Genomic DNA, 17,877 nt, shown 5'->3' with positions numbered 1-17,877 from the left:
TGCCCCTCTTGCAGGTATGTTTGGTTTTTGCATCTGTATGCGTGGTGTGTGTGTGTGTGTGTGTGTGTGTGAGATATACAAGCATTTTTGCGATTGTGGGTGCACGTATATTTTCAAGTATGTTTGTGTGTGTATAGGCCAAAGACTGACACAGAATATCTTCCTCTATCTCACTGAACCTGGAGCTTGCTAATCAGCAAGTCCATGTAGCCAACCTGGCCTAGGAACCCTGTCTCTGCTTCCTCAGCACTGGGTTTACAGGCAGTCCAATGCCCCGCCTCCTCCCCCTGCTTTTATTGGGTGATAGGGACCTAAATATAGGCAAAAAATGATGTTTTATTCAATGAGCCATTCCCCCCAGCCACAGATCTTGCCATTTTTAGTTGAGAGAGATTGCTTTCAAAAGAGCCTGTGGCCCTACGTTTTCAGTGATATAGGGCATTCTATCGGTGTCAGAGCTTTTGGGAACCCCAGGTTTATAGGCAGATATAGGAGAGGATTGTCTGCCCCATAGAAGCCCTTATTTTCCTAAGTGAGCTCTCCTTAGTTCTTCCAGCAGCAGTTCCCTAGATCTGCGACATTCCACTCTACCCTAGCTATGCATTAGGGTTGCCTATGGTAGCATTTTCCTTTTCTTAACCACCCTCCAAATTTCCATGTCAATATTCCATTTTAGTTGATCCAGAAAAATTAAGCATCTGATCCAGTTCAATTGTCTCATCATGGAAGATGTGCATTGTAAAATTAGACACATCCTAGAAACATAAAATACGCCTCTGTTCCCTTCCCACAGAATTATTTAACTAGATGAAAATATGTTTTCTATTTATTCATCAAACATACCCCCAAAATGTGTGAAACATGATCCAGGTACTGTGGCATGTACAGTATATGATCCAGGTTGCCGTCCCTGCTGCCCTGGAGTTCACAGTATAGAGGCAGATTCCATGTGAGAACACTACGGTGGCTGCACAGGGAAGCAGCTTCTAGGGAAGGTAGCAGCATCCCTAGCTGAGCTCGGTCGTTCACTTGGGGCCAGTGGATGAGTGACAGGGGAGTGAGAGACAAGGGGTGCAGAGGCCTGAGCTTGCTCTCCTTGTGTGATAGGAGTAAAGACAGCTTCAGAGTGGCATCCTGCTTACCCAGGCTCCCATGAGCAGTGTGTCCTGGGCAGTGCCCCTTCCGTCTGTTACAGCTCTAGAGATCACTGATGCTTGTGTCTCCTCGGTCTTCCACCCTTCTTCTCAGGTAGACATAAATGAGCCCTATTGCCTTGCATTGGTGGAACCCTAAAATCCAGGCCCACGGCCACCCCTGTGTCTCAGCGGTGAAAGCTGCCATCAGACTAAAAGGCATCAACTCCCTCTGCCAAGTCCTTGGTTCCCTAAGGGAGCCCCTCTCTTCAGTACTATCAAGTGCCTGGATCACTGAATTCATCTCTAGCATTTATTTATTTATCCCTGCTTGGTCTTCATGCTGGTAACAAGGCATTTGGAAGCCTTTGGGAGGCTGGGAAAGTCGAGGGATTTTTGTATCATATTTGAGCTGTCTTGGAATTCATCAGTGCCAGGTGAAGAGGAAGACAGAATCCTTGGGTTCTCAACTAGAAAGGGGCTTCTGGGCTAATGATGTTGAACATATATCTACATCTTATTTCTAGGTGTCTACCTAAGATAAAGTGGTTCTTAAGTTGCCCATACAGAATAAAATGTACACACAAATGTTCATTAATTAAAAAGTCAGTATCTTAATCATCATCCCATTGCTGTGACGAGACACCATGACCAAAGCAATTTATAAAAGAAAACATGTAATTGGGGGATTGCTTACAGTTTCAGAGGTTTAGTCTGTTGTCACCATGGCAGGGAACATGGCAACATGTAGGCCAGCATGGTGCTGAGGAAGTATTTGAGAGCTACTTCCTTCTCCATAGGCAGAGAGATAGAGAGACAGACAGACAAAGACAAAGAGACAGACACAGACAGAAAGAGACTGAGCCTGCTGTAGACTTTTAAAACCTTAAAGCCTAACCCCAAGTGTCACACTTCCTCTAAGAAGGCCATACTTCCTATTTCTTATCAAATGGTGCCAATCCTTGGTGATTAAGCATTCAAATATATGACCCTATGGGTATAGGTGGAACCCACTTGTTTGTTCCCAGCTGCCCAGACCATGAAATAATCACACAGAAACTATATTATTTGCAATACTGTCTGGCCAATAGCTTAAGTGTATTTTTGGCTTACTCTTATATCTTAAACCCATCTCCATTAATCTGTGCACCACCACGAGGTCATAGCCTACCAGCAGGCTCCAACACAGTCATCTGTCCCCTGCAGCAACTACATGGCTTCTCGCTGACTCCGCCTACAACTACTCTCTCCTCCTCCATTTGCTTGGAACTCCGGCTTGCCCTATTCTGTTGAAACAGATTTATTCATTGACCAATAAAAGCGATACATAGATAGAAGGACTTCCTACACCATATGGGAGCCATTCTTATCCAAATCACAACAATCAATGTCAAATGAGTATGGATGAACAATTCCAACTTATCTATGTAGTGAATGATGTTTATCAATAAAGAGGAATGAGCTGCTGACCCATGTAGCAAAGTAGAAAAAGTTTTAAAAGCAAACACAAGCCAATACATGGTTTTGTTTACATGCAAAACTCAAACCAAAACTCAACAGATGTCAGACTGTGCTTTATCTCTTGGAGAGGTGTGGGCTGGAAGAGGACCTGGGTTATGGTCACATGAATATATTTATAGTTAAAGTCATCTAGCTACACTTTTAAATTCTACATTTTACTGCATGTAACTTTTACTTTGGTAAAGTACTGTTTGCATCAGATAAAAAAAATGAAGATGGAAACTTTGGTTATTATAAAGAAAAAGAGGATGTGATGCCTACGTAATTCTGTGGTAGTTCTAATTTTAGGTTTTCCAAGAAGGTCTAAACTAATGTAAACAATGCCTTGAGACAACTGAAAACACACACACACACACACACACACACACACGCAACTCTGCTCTTTTCCCATTTAAAGTACAAAGGATGTATTCCCTGTGCACAGAAAAGGATGGGGATGATCAATGACTGAGTGTCCCCTTACCACAGTTAACAGTGCAAGGTGCTTAGCACATAGGCCACAGGCAAAGAGAAGACATTGGCTGCATTGTTATCTCAGCATCTTTAACTGTCAGGACCAGTTGCTGTCCCCCTGCTCTTCTACAAGGAGGTGTTAAGTTAAGTGGGAGTCAACATTTCCTTGTCTCTTGAAAATAGGCAACTTGTATTTTTCTGTTATCAGTATTAGACACTAATTATAAAAATAATGGTTTTCTTTTTCTTTTCATCTGTGATCATAATGTATTTTAGGTATTCTCACACCATCATCCTTCCTTGTCCCCACTCTTCTCTCCTGCCAATCTTCTTTCCAAATAGTCTTCCTTCTGCTTTTATGTCTCTTTTTAGGATTTTTCCTAAATTTGGATTCTGTATGTGAGAGAAAATAGGTGATACTTGTCTTTATGGGTCTGGAAATTTTACTTATCTCCATTTGATCCATTTTCCTGCATATGACATACTTCCATTTATTGTGTATCTACCACATTTCCTGTAGACGGAGATTGCGCTTTAATTTCCCAGCTTCCCAGACCCAAATAATCATATAACAACTATATTAATTACAACACTGTTTTGCCAATGACTCAGGTGTATAATTTAGCTCTTATATCTTAAATTATTCTATATTTTACTACAAAGCTTGTGGTTTGTTACCTCTTGCTTCTTCGGCAGCTACATGGCATCTGCCTCCTAAAGCAGCTACGTGGTTTCTTCCTGACTCTGCCTACTCTCTCTATATATTTCTGTTTGGATTTCCTACCTGGCTTAATTCTGCCCTGCCATAGGCTGAAGTAGCTTCTTTATTAACCATTAAAATAATATTCACAGTATATAGAGGGGAATCCTACATCACCTCCCCTTTTTTGTCTAAATATAAAGGAAGGTTTTAATTTTAACATCATATCTAATTTATCTTTTATTATAACTAAGGAAAACTATAACTATCTGTTGTCAACTCTTCAAAGACTCCAGAAGGATATAATATTATCTAATTAAACAGGAAGTGCACTGTTAGCAACTTCCAAAGTTCTAGAATTGACAGAGATATCTTGCTGCCTGAACAGTCACTCAAACTTCTTCTGTAACATTGGGACATCCATCTTCAGCCTACAGGCTTATAATATCCAGCAGACTTTTCAATGAAGCAGGAGATTTGATGATCTGTTCTGCCTTGTATTGGCAAAATTCATCAGTTGCTTTCTTCTGTGTCCTGCAGAATGTCTGGCAATTTCTTCTGTGAATCCTAAAGTACCATCCCACCTTTTTCAGTCTGGCAAAGTTCACTGGTCCTTTTCCTGTGGGTCCTTCATGTCCAGTTTATACAACATACTGTCAAGCAGTCTAAGAGATAGCAGTTTCTTGCCCAAATGGCTAATCTTGCCACAACGACAGCAAACTCCATAAGGAATTTCTTCAGTGCCCATCATCTCTGAAGTAAATTGGTGCTCTCAGGAACAGATATATCTCATTGTTGAGAAAAGTCTAAGTTCTTAAAACATTTTAAATGCCATATTCTGTAGGTCTTTGAAAGGTTTGAAGAATACCATCTGAAATATATTCCTGTATATCTGGAAAACCCAACTAACATGGCTATGGTTTGACTATTATATATGACTATCTGTTAATCCATATTTCTTAATTATATATTATATTTTAAACAAGCTGCACAAATACAATACCTTAAACAAGAGCAGAAATTCATATACACAGTGTAACAAAATCAACCTTAAATTTGCATCAATAGACTAAGATTCATACCAATGCAAAGTATTTATCTCTATATCACATCCCCCTGTAAATGAAAACAAACATTTATAAACAATCACTTGGGGAATCTGTGTGTTGTTTTCTCCAAACTGCTTCTTGCTGTTTGTTGGGCAAAGTATTTTTAGGTTTCATGAAGACCTTTTAGGGAGTTCTTGTTTTATCAAGCCACATTATTCTGGAAGGAATCCATAGGTTCCTTCCAGAAACAAAAAGCCCAACCTCTTCTCCAAAGTAACATATTATTAGGCTCAAATTTTGAAGTCAAGATACTTTTAAAATATATATGTGTTGGTTTAACTTATTGAAAAGTCTGCTGGATATTATAAGCCTGTAGGCTGAAGATGGATGTCCCAGTGTTACAGAAGAAGTTTGAGTGACTGTTCAGGCAGCAAGATATCTCTGTCAATTCTAGAACTTTGGAAGTTGCTAACAGTGCACTTCCTGTTTAATTAGATAATATTATATCCTTCTGGAGTCTTTGAAGAGTTGACAACAGATAGTTAAACCCTCAAAATCAAATGTCTCCCTGCAGTCAGAAAATTCAAAGAAAGCACAATAAAATGCATAATCTAGACTCTCTGTGTATATGCCATCTTTCCATGGCTTACTTTTTTTACTCTATTACCTTTTAATATTTATTTTTTTATCTTTACTCCTTTAATCTATGACTTTTTGTACTCTTTCTTCTTTCTCATAAGCCTATGTATATTTATCCAACACTGTGACCCATTCAGAGTTCTTTTTTTTTCCTAAATCTGTCATATTAATATATTTGTAATCCTTTCTGATCAGGAGAATTTTTTTTTTTTTTTTTTTTTGGTTTTTCGAGACAGGGTTTCTCTGTGGCTTTGGAGCCTGTCCTGGAACTAGCTCTGTAGACCAGGCTGGTCTCGAACTCACAGAGATCCGCCTGCCTCTGCCTCCCGAGTGCTGGGATTAAAGGCGTGCGCCACCATCGCCCGGCAGGAGAATTTTTTTTTAATGCTAAGAGGTCATAGCTCAGACTAATGCTGAAGCTTTGCCTGTTGGCTCTACCCTGTCCAACACAGTGAAGGTATATTCACTGCCTCTGCAAGACATGATCACTGTCCCAGCTCCAGGGACACAGTGGGTCTGTGTCCCCATTAAGCAACTTGTAGCACTCTGCTCACATACTCCATTTAAATGCTCTATATTGGGACCTCCTGAAAGAGCCAGAGCCGGTCATATGGCCAGTATGAACCAGGAAGCTGTCTCTTAAAGAAGAAGCTGCACCTCTGCTTGTGGCTAGCAAACAGAGCCAGTCTTGGGGGGGGGTGCTGCTACCAAGAAGCTATGCTTGGCTCCTGTTTTTGTGGGCCGAGAAGTGCTCTCTCTCTCTCTCTCTCTCTCTCTCTCTCTCTCTCTCTCTCTCTCTTTTAAATTTATTTATTTTGTATACAATATTCTGTCTGTATGCCTGAAGGCCAGAAGAGGGCGCCAGACCTCCTTACATATGGTTGTGAGCCACCATGTGGTTGCTGGGAATTGAACTCAGGACCTTTGGAAGAGCAGGCAATGCTCTTAACCACTGAGCCATCTCTCCAGCCCCTCTTTCTTTTTTTTTTTTTTAAGGTTTTTTTACATCTTATATGGATCCATGCCCCAGATGGTGGGCACCATTTTGTAGATGGAGACTGCACTTTAGTTTCCCAGCCACCCAGACCCAAATAATCACATAAGAACTATATTAATTACAATACTTTTTGGCCAAGGACTCGGGCTCTTATGTCTTAAATTAACCTATTTCTATTATTTTATATTTTACCACAAGACTCGTAGCTTGTTACCTTTCGCTTCTTGGGCAGCTACATGGTTTCTCCCTGACTCTGCCTACTCTCTCTATATATTTCTGTTCAGATTTCCCGCCTGACTTTAATCTGCTCTGCCATAGGCAGAAGCAGATTCTTTATTAACCAATGGAAATAAAGCATACTTACAGCATACAGAGGGGAACCCCACATCAATTTTCTTTATTCATTCATGTGTTGATGGGCATGTAGGTTGGTTCCATATCTTGGAGTGGTAGCTGGATTACACGGTAGGTCTAATTTTAGTTTTCCCAGGAAGTCCATACTAATGTAAATAATGCTTCACTGAGCTCCCATACCTACCAGCCACGTATGAGGTTCCCCTTTTCTCCACACCCTCACCAGCATTTGACTTTTTTTTTTTTTTTGCCATTCTGATAGCGTGAGATGGAATTTCACTGTGACTTGGCCTTGCGCGCTCCTCTGATATTAATCTTTTCTTCTTCATCCTTTTATCTCTCACTCTCCAGGAGCTTCAGAAATATGAGCAGTTCATCTTCGCAGATCATACCAATATGATTCATGTTGAGAACGTCTATGAAGAGATTTTGTATCAGATCCTCCTTGACGAAACCCTGAAAGGTAAGGATGACTTGTCCTGCCCCGGAGGGGATGCTCAATGGGAAACACTCCTGAAATAACTCAGGGAGACTGGAAGGTGAGAATGAGGAAGAGCTGCAGCTGAGTCTGATGCACAGGGGGACAGTGAGGACAGGCAGACAGAAAGGACCAACCTCAACTGTGCATCCTCGAGGTGTGCACCATGTGCCCATGAGAGTCCCCTTTCAATGCAAGCGTGAATTCTGCAAGTTCGGGCTTTACCACTGAAGAAGAAAGAAATCAGGGCTTAGTGGGACTGAACTGAGGGTCTGTCCTGATCTGTCTTTGCCACTCTGTGTCAGAACAGCAAAAGACTTTCACAGCTGAACAGAGGTGACTCCAGCATCAGGGCCCAACAATTGCTCTCTCAGCAGATTCCTCCCCTCCACTCAGCCGGAGACCCAGGACAATGGCTTGGCACTCCAAGAGCCTCTTTAGGAGGCTGGCATTTGCTGCGCTGGGTAATGGGGCCCGGTCTAGGATTACACTGTGAATAGCTATACATTGAAAATACTTTGGAGGAGACTGCCATCTGTCTGTGGGAGTGAAACTTATTTAGTGTTCATTACTAAAACACCTCCTCCAACAAGAGAACTGGGCTAGCACAAGCCTCAGGTCACAGTAGCTAATCACAAGGGGTCCCAGATGAGGAAGGCAAAGGTGTTGACATGGCGTCTGCACAAAGGTCGTGAACAGCCTGCCACAGACCTGTCTAAGTAAGCTGGAAGGAGATTCCTCTCCTCCACAATCTCTCCTCTGCCTGAAACCTGCTGTGAGATGCCATCTGTCAGAGCAGACACAAATGCCAGCTGCTGAAAAAACATGCTCACTGCCCTTAGCCATTCTGTCTCTGCCAGACACTACGACCCTGCACAGAGGTCCGTGGGCAAATGGTCAGGCACTATTGTTACTGTTGTTACTTTCTTGGTTCCCCTCCATGCCTTTGAGACTGAGATTGGTGCATATAAATGCTAATCTTAAACACTCCAGGCCAAACAGGCTCTCTCAGCTGTACACTTAGCAATGAATACCCACTATATAATCAGACAAAACAAGGAAGTGGAAAGTCGGCCCCTGTCACAGTGGAGTTCCAAACTCACCCCCCATCTTAGCAGCTGGTGACACCGATGTATATGGGACTCTTATATCTAGACTTCGAGCCCTTAGAAAGCCAAGGCTTTATTTTATTCTCCTGAATTAATGCTGGCCTCAGATGAGGTACCTGGCAAGGGTTTCTTGGTTGAAGAAATTTGTGAATGAATGCTACCAAGATTCGGAGTCTGGGAAGTTTGCAGGTTTTGATCATCAGGAAAGGCTACCTGGAAGAGGCTGGTTTGCTCTTAATAAAAACCCAGAATCAGATATTAAGGGGTGAAAGCTCAGAGATCAGAGAAGCAAGGCAGCCAGCCACTAGAGAGACTTTTTACCTCCACTAATGCTCACACTGAAGACTGCCTAGACTGCACTGTATCTCCATCACATCTCAGACTCCACACTCCAGTGAGTTCTTCTCTCTTCTCCTTTATACTCCTCTCTCCACCCAGCCATATCGCTCTTGTCTCTACCTCCCTAGTGCTGAGATTAAAGGTGTGTGACTCCCAAACACTGGGATTAAAGATGTGTGCCACCACTGCCTGGCCTCTAGTGACTTAGCTCTGCACTCTGATCTTCAGGCAAGCTTTATTTGTAAAAACGTAAACAAAACATTACTACAGGTTTGTCCTAAGCTGGGTCTTGAAGCTAAGAATTTGAAGAGTCAGAGGAGCTGGCAGGAACGATTGACTTCCGGATAAAATCAGAACATCTGGGTTAGCTTGGCAGAGTGTTAATGCCATGTCTTGCTCTTTGGTTTCTCCCAGTGATAACAGAGGCGGCTATCTTGAAGAAACACAATTTATTTGAAGACAACATGGCCTTGCCCAGTGAAAGTGTATCTAGCCTGACAGATCTCAAAACCTCCATGGGGTCAAACCAGGCCAGTCCAGCCAGAAGAGTATCTGCCATTCCCCCAGGAGCTCCAGACAATGAAGTGTTCCAGGAGCCAGAGGAAAAGAAGCAGCAGCCTGTGATGCCTGACTCACTGGCCGGAGAAGAAAGTACTCCCATCCCTGAGTCCAGTCCTCCTTCAGGTGGGGATGGGCAGGAGACTGTGTCCAGTGTGGTGAGCTCTGCAGGGAGTGCTCTCACTGCGGAGGATACAGCAGGACCTCTCAGCTCACACGCACCGGAGGCAGAAGGTGGGGAGACCCTTAGAAATGAAGAGTCAACCTGTGACAGGCCAGAGTCCATCACCACTCCAGGGTCCTTGAAAGAGCTGAAAGAGTTGTTGACTGTGACCGTGTCCGTGGAGTCTGCCCCCGTGATGGAAAACGATATGCTCGAAGGGACACCTGTTCCCCCAGAAAATGAAAAAGAAGAAGACAGCCAGACAGCTGCCATGCAGCAGGACAACCGTGAAGAAAGTGAAGTCCGAGAGGAGGCCCATCCTACTCCTTTGGAAGTTGAAGTTCCTGGAATGGACTCGGGGACATTGCTAGAGGCCAGCATCCCTACCTCTCAGTCCTCTGATGGGGGGCTCCCTGAGGACACCAGTTGTCTGGGTCCCTTAGGGGAGCTGCCTGAGGCTCCAGAGCCCACTGAGAAGGTGCTGCCAGCCATGGTTTCCACGCAGGAGACCACCCATGCAGGAGGCGAGGCCGTGCATGCCGCGGCAGTCACGCTGAAAGAAGATGCCGCATTAAATTCTAATCCCGTCTGTTCTGTGGAGAGGAATGAGGTCTCTGGGGATCAAGAAGTGCTGGGAGGGAACGGTAGCCCAGCCCTTGCTGTGGATACAGAACCAGCCAGTGCTGCCCAGGTGCATAGCTGCCAGTGGGTGGTAGAGGATGCTCCAGGCAGCGGCAGCCCAGATGTGAGTAATTACGAAGTGAGCTCCCCGGAACAACCCTCAGAGGAGTGCTAGGAAACAACTTGACTGTAGGTTCCCCTTTAAAACTGCCAGTCAAAGGGTTTTAGTTACAGGTATCCATCCATAGGGGATTGCATGTGGGTTGCTAAAAACGAACTATTTCCTTAATTCGAATGATAAATCCAGAGGAAATGTAAACAGGGTGTGAACACTGAGGCCAACTCTGGGGAGCTGAATTGCTCCCTGTAAATGATTGCTTTTAGCATCTTAGTAGAAATGATGAGAGAATTGGAGTATTGGGGTGCAACGCAGTTAAAAGGGCTCCAGAGAAGGAGCACTACTGCGGCAGAGACTAAAAGAGCAGGACCTGGCACCTCCATATTCTCTTCACTGAAATGTGCCACAAATTTGGGATCACACTTTGAGGTATTTTCAGCAAGAGTGCAAAGGTCTACCCTGACTCCAGCTTTGCGTGTCAGCTTCACTGCCTCTTAAGTGACGTTTGTCCCTTACCAGGTCACAAGAAAGAGGAAGTCGTGAACACCAGCCACCCCTGTCCTATGAAATGCCTAGTCAGCTATGGCTGGTAGATCTCAGGCGATGCTGACAAAATTCCAAGGTGGAGGGTCTGTGGAACGATTGAGGAGCCCTGTTCCTAATCCTGCCATCAATTCCTTGTTGGTTAATTTTGTTGACTTATATGAATTAATCATCTTTTAAGCAAAATCAGATGGGGCCAGAGATTTCACCAGCACGACCAGCCTTAGGTTGTGCAAAGTGTGTGGCTAAGTTTTCTAACTCAAAACCTACCAGTTCCACAGACATTACTTGAGCAGCTAGTGCATGCTCTGTTAGGCAGAGTAATAAACAAAAGGTTAGGTGTTTTGCTTCCTATAAATTAAAGGGTTCATGAGAATTTAGTCTAGAAAAAAAAAGGGGGGGGTTTCTTTCAATTTTTAAGTTTCAAACCATGAGCGCCTTCACTCCGTTTATACAGTCCTGGTTTATTTTCAGAAGGGAACAAGTGAATGTATGAATGAACAAAGGAATGAATGAAATCACTCAAGTTTATGTCATTGCCAAAGACATCACCAAAGGTAGACATTGCTTGATCGTTCAGTAAATGAATTTCTTAGGTACCCTATCAGGTACCAAGCCTGGGCATACCATAATAAAAAGAAAGACCACTGTTCTTTCTGAAGGAAACAGAAAAGAATTCTCCTTTAAAGTAGAGTACAGCCTGGAACTGTTGGTATAAGGGATGAGTGGACTCAGCTGCCATGGGGTGTACTTCCTGTGTCTCAGAGAATTCTCAGCTGGTTCCCTGAAAGCTGCGGGACGGAAGCCCCTTTCACGTGTTAGCATCAGTGCCTCACACTCGGTCTTTGGAGTTTGCTTTCAGCCATGGCCGTCAAGCATCTCCTTCAGAGACATCATCCCACACTTCAGCCATTCGAGCAGGAATTTAGCTACTGACCTCCCCCTCCTCCAACCTCTTCCACAAAGCATTTCTGGGATTTCCAAGTCATAAAGGATGAGTAATAATCACCTCAGTGTGGTCTCATATTGAATCATTTCACCTTCTCATAGAACGTCTGTACTTGGTGTCCATGAGGTAGCTCAACATTAAGGAAGGAAGCTACGGCCAATCTCCCGTGGTCCCTGGCCTTCAGCATGCTGGGCCAAAATTGTGTTTCCTTCTTGTCTTTTCCACAGCCTCCTTTCTTCAAGGACTGAGATTAGGGATTAGTTATCATTTGTTCTTTCTGATGGAAACTCACAGCCTTGAGTGATGGCTTCCTGCATGCCCAGTAACTCTAACATCCCAGGGCCGAGCACATGGACTGACGAGTTTCACACTGCTCCGGAAACGTGGGAACCGAACACCTGGCACAGCCCTGTGCAGGGGCTATTTGGGGCTTGCTTTTAGACAGGGAGAGGTTTTTCATTAACTTTCTGACCTTGTTGCATCTTCCCATAAATAAAGTCCAATGCTAAAGGGGCAGATGGCCAAATGGCCATCAGCACTGCCCAGCAAGGTAGAGGAGCCAAGAAAACAGTGTCTAACCGCACAAACACTGCCCTTCTTTCTCGGGGAGCCGTGGCTATCACGGAGTCCCAGCTCATGCCAGCCCCACGCCAGAACCCCGCATCTTCCCCACTTTTGCTCACCCCATGAGAAGCTAATTGTAATCAAGAGTTCATGCTACTGGATGAGAGCTGGGGCCCATCAGGAAGGCCAGAGAGGAATAGGCACTAAGGGGCAAGACATCGTAGAGAACACCAAGAACCCTTCCATGCATGTTTCACACTGCCAAGTTCTCCAAGATAGGCAAGGCAGCTGGTCCATTGGGAGATGGGTGCGGAACCTGCAGTGCATCCAAGTAGTCTGTGTGGGTGGTGACATGTCCAAAGCTTCTCTCGCTTTCATATTTGTGTGTGTCTTGATGCCTCCATGGGAGGCAAGGTGCTGGTGATCTGAACGGGCAAATCTCTGCCTTGGTCAAAGTTGTTACAGACTCCTGGTCCTTGGCCAAGACTCCAATTTAAACCAGTTATTCTACCTACTGACCTTTCACAAAGAATATTTTTTCTTGAAAAAAAAAAAAGACTTGTCATTTTGTCCTGTGTGACTTGGCACAGTGTATGGAATGATGAATTAACCACACACACACACACACACACACACACACGAGTGCATGCACACAAACACACAAACTTTCTGGTTGTCGTTTTCAAAGAGGTTGGGTGTGGAGAATAGCAGGCCATCAGGTTTGATCTTCTGTAGATTTTATTAGACGGATCCTCACGTTTGCCCGTGTAACTCTTCAGATTAAAGCCAATGACTTCAGAGGATTTCACACTCCTCCCAGACAAATAGGAATTTTTAACTTGTTATTTTTGTAAAGTGTGACCTGAGGGTATGGTTTCAGATGGAGTGCTGGCCTAGCAGGCTGGAGGTCCTCTTTTAACCCAAGGTTGGGGGTAAAAGTTATGTGACAAGTGCTAAGCCGTCAGTCATTTCAATATGGCAGAAGGAATGACATTATTGACTCAGAGTCTTAAACCATATGAGTTTCACCATGCGAGAAATGCCAGTGCCACGAGCCTTCTTTACCATGGACACACATGACCAGGGATTTGCTTTCTCAAGTCTGGGACTTGGTGAAAAAGAATTCTACACTGTGGTTTTATTTTTGCATTCATTATACAAAGCCAGTAACCTGAAAACACTTTGTAACCATGTATTTACTCTGCCAAGTGCCTGTATTCCAATAAAACATTCATCCCTGAAGGGCCGTCCAGATGCCTTTTATTTGGGATGGGGCTTGCTTCATCTTTTAAGCAAAAGCCCTACTGGAGCTGCAAGGAACAGTCCTTAGGAACGAAAAGGTGAAAATCAAAAAAAAAAAAAAAAAAAAAAAAAAAAAAAAAAAAAAAAAGAAGCCGGGCGGTAGTGTTGCAAGTCTTTAGTCCCAGCACTTGGGGGCAGGGTAGAGGCAGGAGGATCTCTGAGTTTGAGGCCAGCCCGGTCTACAGAGAGAGTTCCAGGACAGCCACCGCCGTTACAAAGAGAAACCTCGTCTTGAAAAGCAAGCAAACAAGAAGAAATGCAAAAGTGAGTCCCCCTTGCTGGCTTCGGAGGCTTCCCTGTTGTCAGGGAGAAATCTGCTGGGCACCACGTAATGTCCACTGAAATTCTGCTCTGATGACACACAAGCTTGTTGTTCAGGGCACTGGATTGCATCCACAGTCCAGCAGTGGGCAGCAACTCTTGATGTAGTTGAACGGCTGTTCAAACGTAAGTATATTTTCAGTGGGCGAGACTGAGTAAACCATTTCTTCTTCTGTAACTACAGATAAGACCGTGTTTACTTACCAACATTTGCAGTTGCTCATCTATCCGTGAATCTGCTTGTCCACAGAACAGTCGCTGTGCGTCTCTTTGAGGCCGACGCTGAAGCGAATGGTAGGAAGCTAGTAGTGGCTGCGGCGGGCAGGACCCTTGTCATCACCAAACTCAGATTTTCAGGAGGGAGCTTGCCAGGGAGAACCTAGAGCTCGCATTGGTTTCCACTAATGACATGACCCTGCAGTAGTGATATCAAGTCCAGTAGGGATGGGAGCACTCAAAATGGTTGACACTTCCTCACTCCTTCCCTCTGCTCACCTAACAAGCTTCCGGGGTGTAAAGGTCGTCTAGAATGACCTCTCCAGGGTTTTTTATTTAGAGACATTCATTATATGGGAGTTGGGGGGTGGGAGTGTTTGATTTAAAACTCTGCTCACAGGTCCTTCTTAGACGACATGGTTATTGGCTGTAGTGACCTAGGGAAGACACATGGAGGTCTTGGGAGCAGTCCCTTGGACCTGCCTCTGCTTGAACAGCTCAGAATCTTTGCCACATTTTTCACCTAGCAAAAGCAGCTGATATTCCTTCCTCCAGCTGGCCAGGAAGAATCAGGACCAGTCAGGATATACCCTCCACTCTGTTCCCATAGCACCCAGCAGATGAACTTTGACCCTAATTTACTGAGCCACCTCTGGTTATCCTATTTCACTCCACTGTGGATATCAACTTTCTCGATGCCTTTGGGGAAGGGACCCTTCATTATTTAATTCTTGTGTCTCTAGTGGAGCAGCATCCTTGCACACAACAAAATTCTTGATATGTGTCGAATGAATAAATTGATAGACACCCTCCATCCTAGCTGGAGACAAAAGCAGATAGGGTGGATGCTGTTCCTTCAGCACAGGGCCTGGGATGCTACAACTATGCATCCTCAGCTTTCTGAGATACATCTGCTGTAATAATGAAACTTGACCGTGTGCTTTGCATACTCACATCTCTGGGAAAGTGCTGAAAAACCACGCCATTAAAAAAAAAAATCACTCTAAGGACTATAAGACCAGTTTTCAGTATAGTAGGCAGCCACCACTAGATTTTTCTAAGGTCTCTTTGATGTAAACTATTCAAAAAGGTTAAGAAGTTCCCTTGCAGGGCAATCTGGTGTGCACATCACGAGCAGGTGACTACGGACAGCATTGCCACTAGGCCAGCTCTCCTCTTGGGTTGGGCAAGGGAAGAAGATGCAGTTACTACTCTGCATAGACTTAGAGGGAAAATCTTCCCAGGGTTCCCTAACCCAGCCAATACCTAAGCTTTTTCTAGGAAGCTGGCGTCTTTCTCTAGACCTTCAGCATACTCAGCTGGGTCCTCACTCTGTCTGTGGGAAGGGAGTATGTTAGTACTGCTTTTTAAATCCCTTAAGAAAGATGCAAATGAGATTTTTGTGTGAAGCCTGGTGGCATCCCAAATATTGGGAGGCTGGGACAGGGAGACTGTCCAAGCTCAGGAGTTGGAGAACAATGTCAACAACACGGTGAGACCTCCATCTTAAAAGAAAAAAATTAAAAAGAAAACAAACAATTAGCCATGGTGGCTTATGCTTGTAATCCCAGCACCTGGTAGATGGAGACAGGAGGGTCAAAAGTTCAAGGTTATCCTCAGCTACTTATAGAGGTCTACACCAGCTTGAGGCAAAGAAACCCTGTCTATACAAAAAAAAAGATTTTTTAAAATAAATACGTAATAAAATAAAAAGATACTTTGCTTGATTAAGGTTTAAGGTATTATAAAGATGTATTTATTTTTATTTTTTAGTGTGTGTGGGTATTTTGCTTGCATGTATACATGTGCACTGTATGCATGCCTGGTGCAGATGGAGGCCGTGAGAGGTTCTGGATTCCCAGAACTGGAGTTAGGGGACAGCTATTAGCTGCTGTGTGGGGCACTGGATGGAAACTAAACCTGGGTCCTCTAGAAGAGCAAGAATGGCTCTGAACCACTAAGTCATCTCTTTGGCTACCCAAAACATTTTAAAAAATAAGAGGTTCCCCTGTGTAACTAAGCAACAAAATTCACATTGCTTATGTACTGTGGGGTTACTCACAAGACAGTCAGGAGCCATGGCAAACATGCTTATCCTTTCAAGATGAGGAATGGACAAACACATTTTATAATTTCAGAGTTGGCATATTTTTCTACAGCAACTAATCCTAGTCTTTTGAAAAGACTGCCATCCATGAGGGTAACTTTAAATATGGACCCCCCACTTTTTTTTTTTTGAGGCAGGGTTTCTCTCTAGTTTTGAAACCATGTCCTGGAATTAGCTCTTGTAGACCAGGCTGGCCTCGAACTCACAGAGATCCGCCTGCCTCTGCCTCCCGAGTGCTGAGATTAAAGGCATGCACCACCACTGCCTGGCTGGACCCACTTTTAAAGAGCGCTCCTTTCCTCTCTCTAGAGCAGTAGTTCTCAGCCTTCCTAATGCTGGGACCCCTTAATGCAGTCCCTCATGTTGTGGTGAGCCCCAACCATAAGATCATTTCGTTGCTACTTCATAATTAATTTTGCCACTGTTATGAATTGTAATTTAAATATCTGATATGCAGGATATCTAGCTTGCAACCCGCAAAGGGTCTCATATCGACTTGAGAACCACTGCTCTAAATTAAAGCAACCTCTTTGTCCCAGAAAGTTAGTTAGAAACTCAGTTTCCTGCCACCAAACAGATCTTACAATGTTTATCTTGCACGGACATCATTCTTTATTCTTTGTAATCCTATTTACTGATCTGCAAATATTCATGACCATCCCCTTGCCCATCAGTGTGAGCCCCAGGTCTTTTATCCATTGCCCTCCCTCTTCCCCCATCAGTGTGAGCCCCAGATCCTTCATCCATTGCCTATCCCCTTTCCCCACCAGTGGGAGCCCCAGATCCTTCATCCATTGCCCATCCCCTTCCCCCATCAGTGTGAGCCCCAGATCCTTCATCCATTGCCTATCCCCTTCCCCCACCAGTGTGAGCCCCAGATCCTTCATCCATTGCCCATCCCCTTCCCCCACCAGTGGGAGCCCCAGATCCTTCATCCATTGCCCATCCCCTTCCCCCACCAGTGGGAGCCCCAGGTCTTCAAAGCTCTCAGGCAGATGCTGCCTTTCCTCACTGTTTACAACTTGGTTGTAAGCTCTATACAATTCCACTTTTTCTGTGGTGCTAGGGCCTTGTGTATGCTAGGCCAACACTCCACCATGGAGCTACATACCTAGCCCTAATTCCACATGTGGAACATGTTAGAGAACCAGCAATGTTCTTCCCTTTCCATAGGAGGGAGCAAGACTCAGGCTGCTCCTAACACCTCCAAGCTTCCGATCTGTACATTTCTCTCAGCTGTTACTGCTGACAACGCTGGCTTCTGTACTACCAAGGAAATTTTGATGATGTCCTGTGTGCTTTGACTCATAACCATAGGGACAGTTTTTCAAGGAGAGTGTTCTATAGAGGCCTAGTGACAAACAGTGGGCCACACACTCACAGGCATGGGTTCATCCTGTGGACCCACACATCGTGCCTGCATTTCCCTTCGAAGGCTTTCCTGCCAGGGATGGGAAATGCACTGTCTCCCCAGGAGCACATCCTGTTTCCAGACAACTAGAGTTGGAGCACGAAGATGTTCTCTCCTTCGCCTCTCGAACCAGCCACAGCCCTAACTTCTACCTACGGGCCCCTCAGCGTCCATCAGGTCTGGACCCGCCACTCCACACCTTACTTTATGGCTTTCCAACATCTCCAAATGG

At 44.5% G+C, this 17,877-nt stretch overlaps 1 protein-coding gene across 1 annotated transcript in view; it reads left to right on the top strand.

Annotated features, from left to right (window-relative positions):
• The window catches only part of Niban1 (niban apoptosis regulator 1), a 154,335-nt gene extending 140,813 nt beyond the window's left edge, over positions 1–13,522 (top strand). Inside the window, exons 13-14 of the mRNA XM_041663074.1 lie at positions 7,198–7,309; positions 9,187–13,522. Of these exons, the coding sequence (XP_041519008.1) occupies positions 7,198–7,309; positions 9,187–10,289 (1,215 nt within the window). The 3' untranslated portion in view covers positions 10,290–13,522. The remainder of the gene's footprint in view (positions 1–7,197; positions 7,310–9,186) is intronic.
• Positions 13,523–17,877: the final 4,355 nt, after the last annotated feature.

This window comes from Microtus oregoni, unplaced genomic scaffold (assembly GCF_018167655.1).
Source record: "Microtus oregoni isolate MIOR12 unplaced genomic scaffold, Mior012 000013F_ref0000133, whole genome shotgun sequence".
NCBI classification, from domain to species: domain Eukaryota; kingdom Metazoa; phylum Chordata; class Mammalia; order Rodentia; family Cricetidae; genus Microtus; species Microtus oregoni.
Note: the sequence above shows the minus strand (reverse complement) of the source record. Positions and strands in the feature narration are given on the sequence as shown.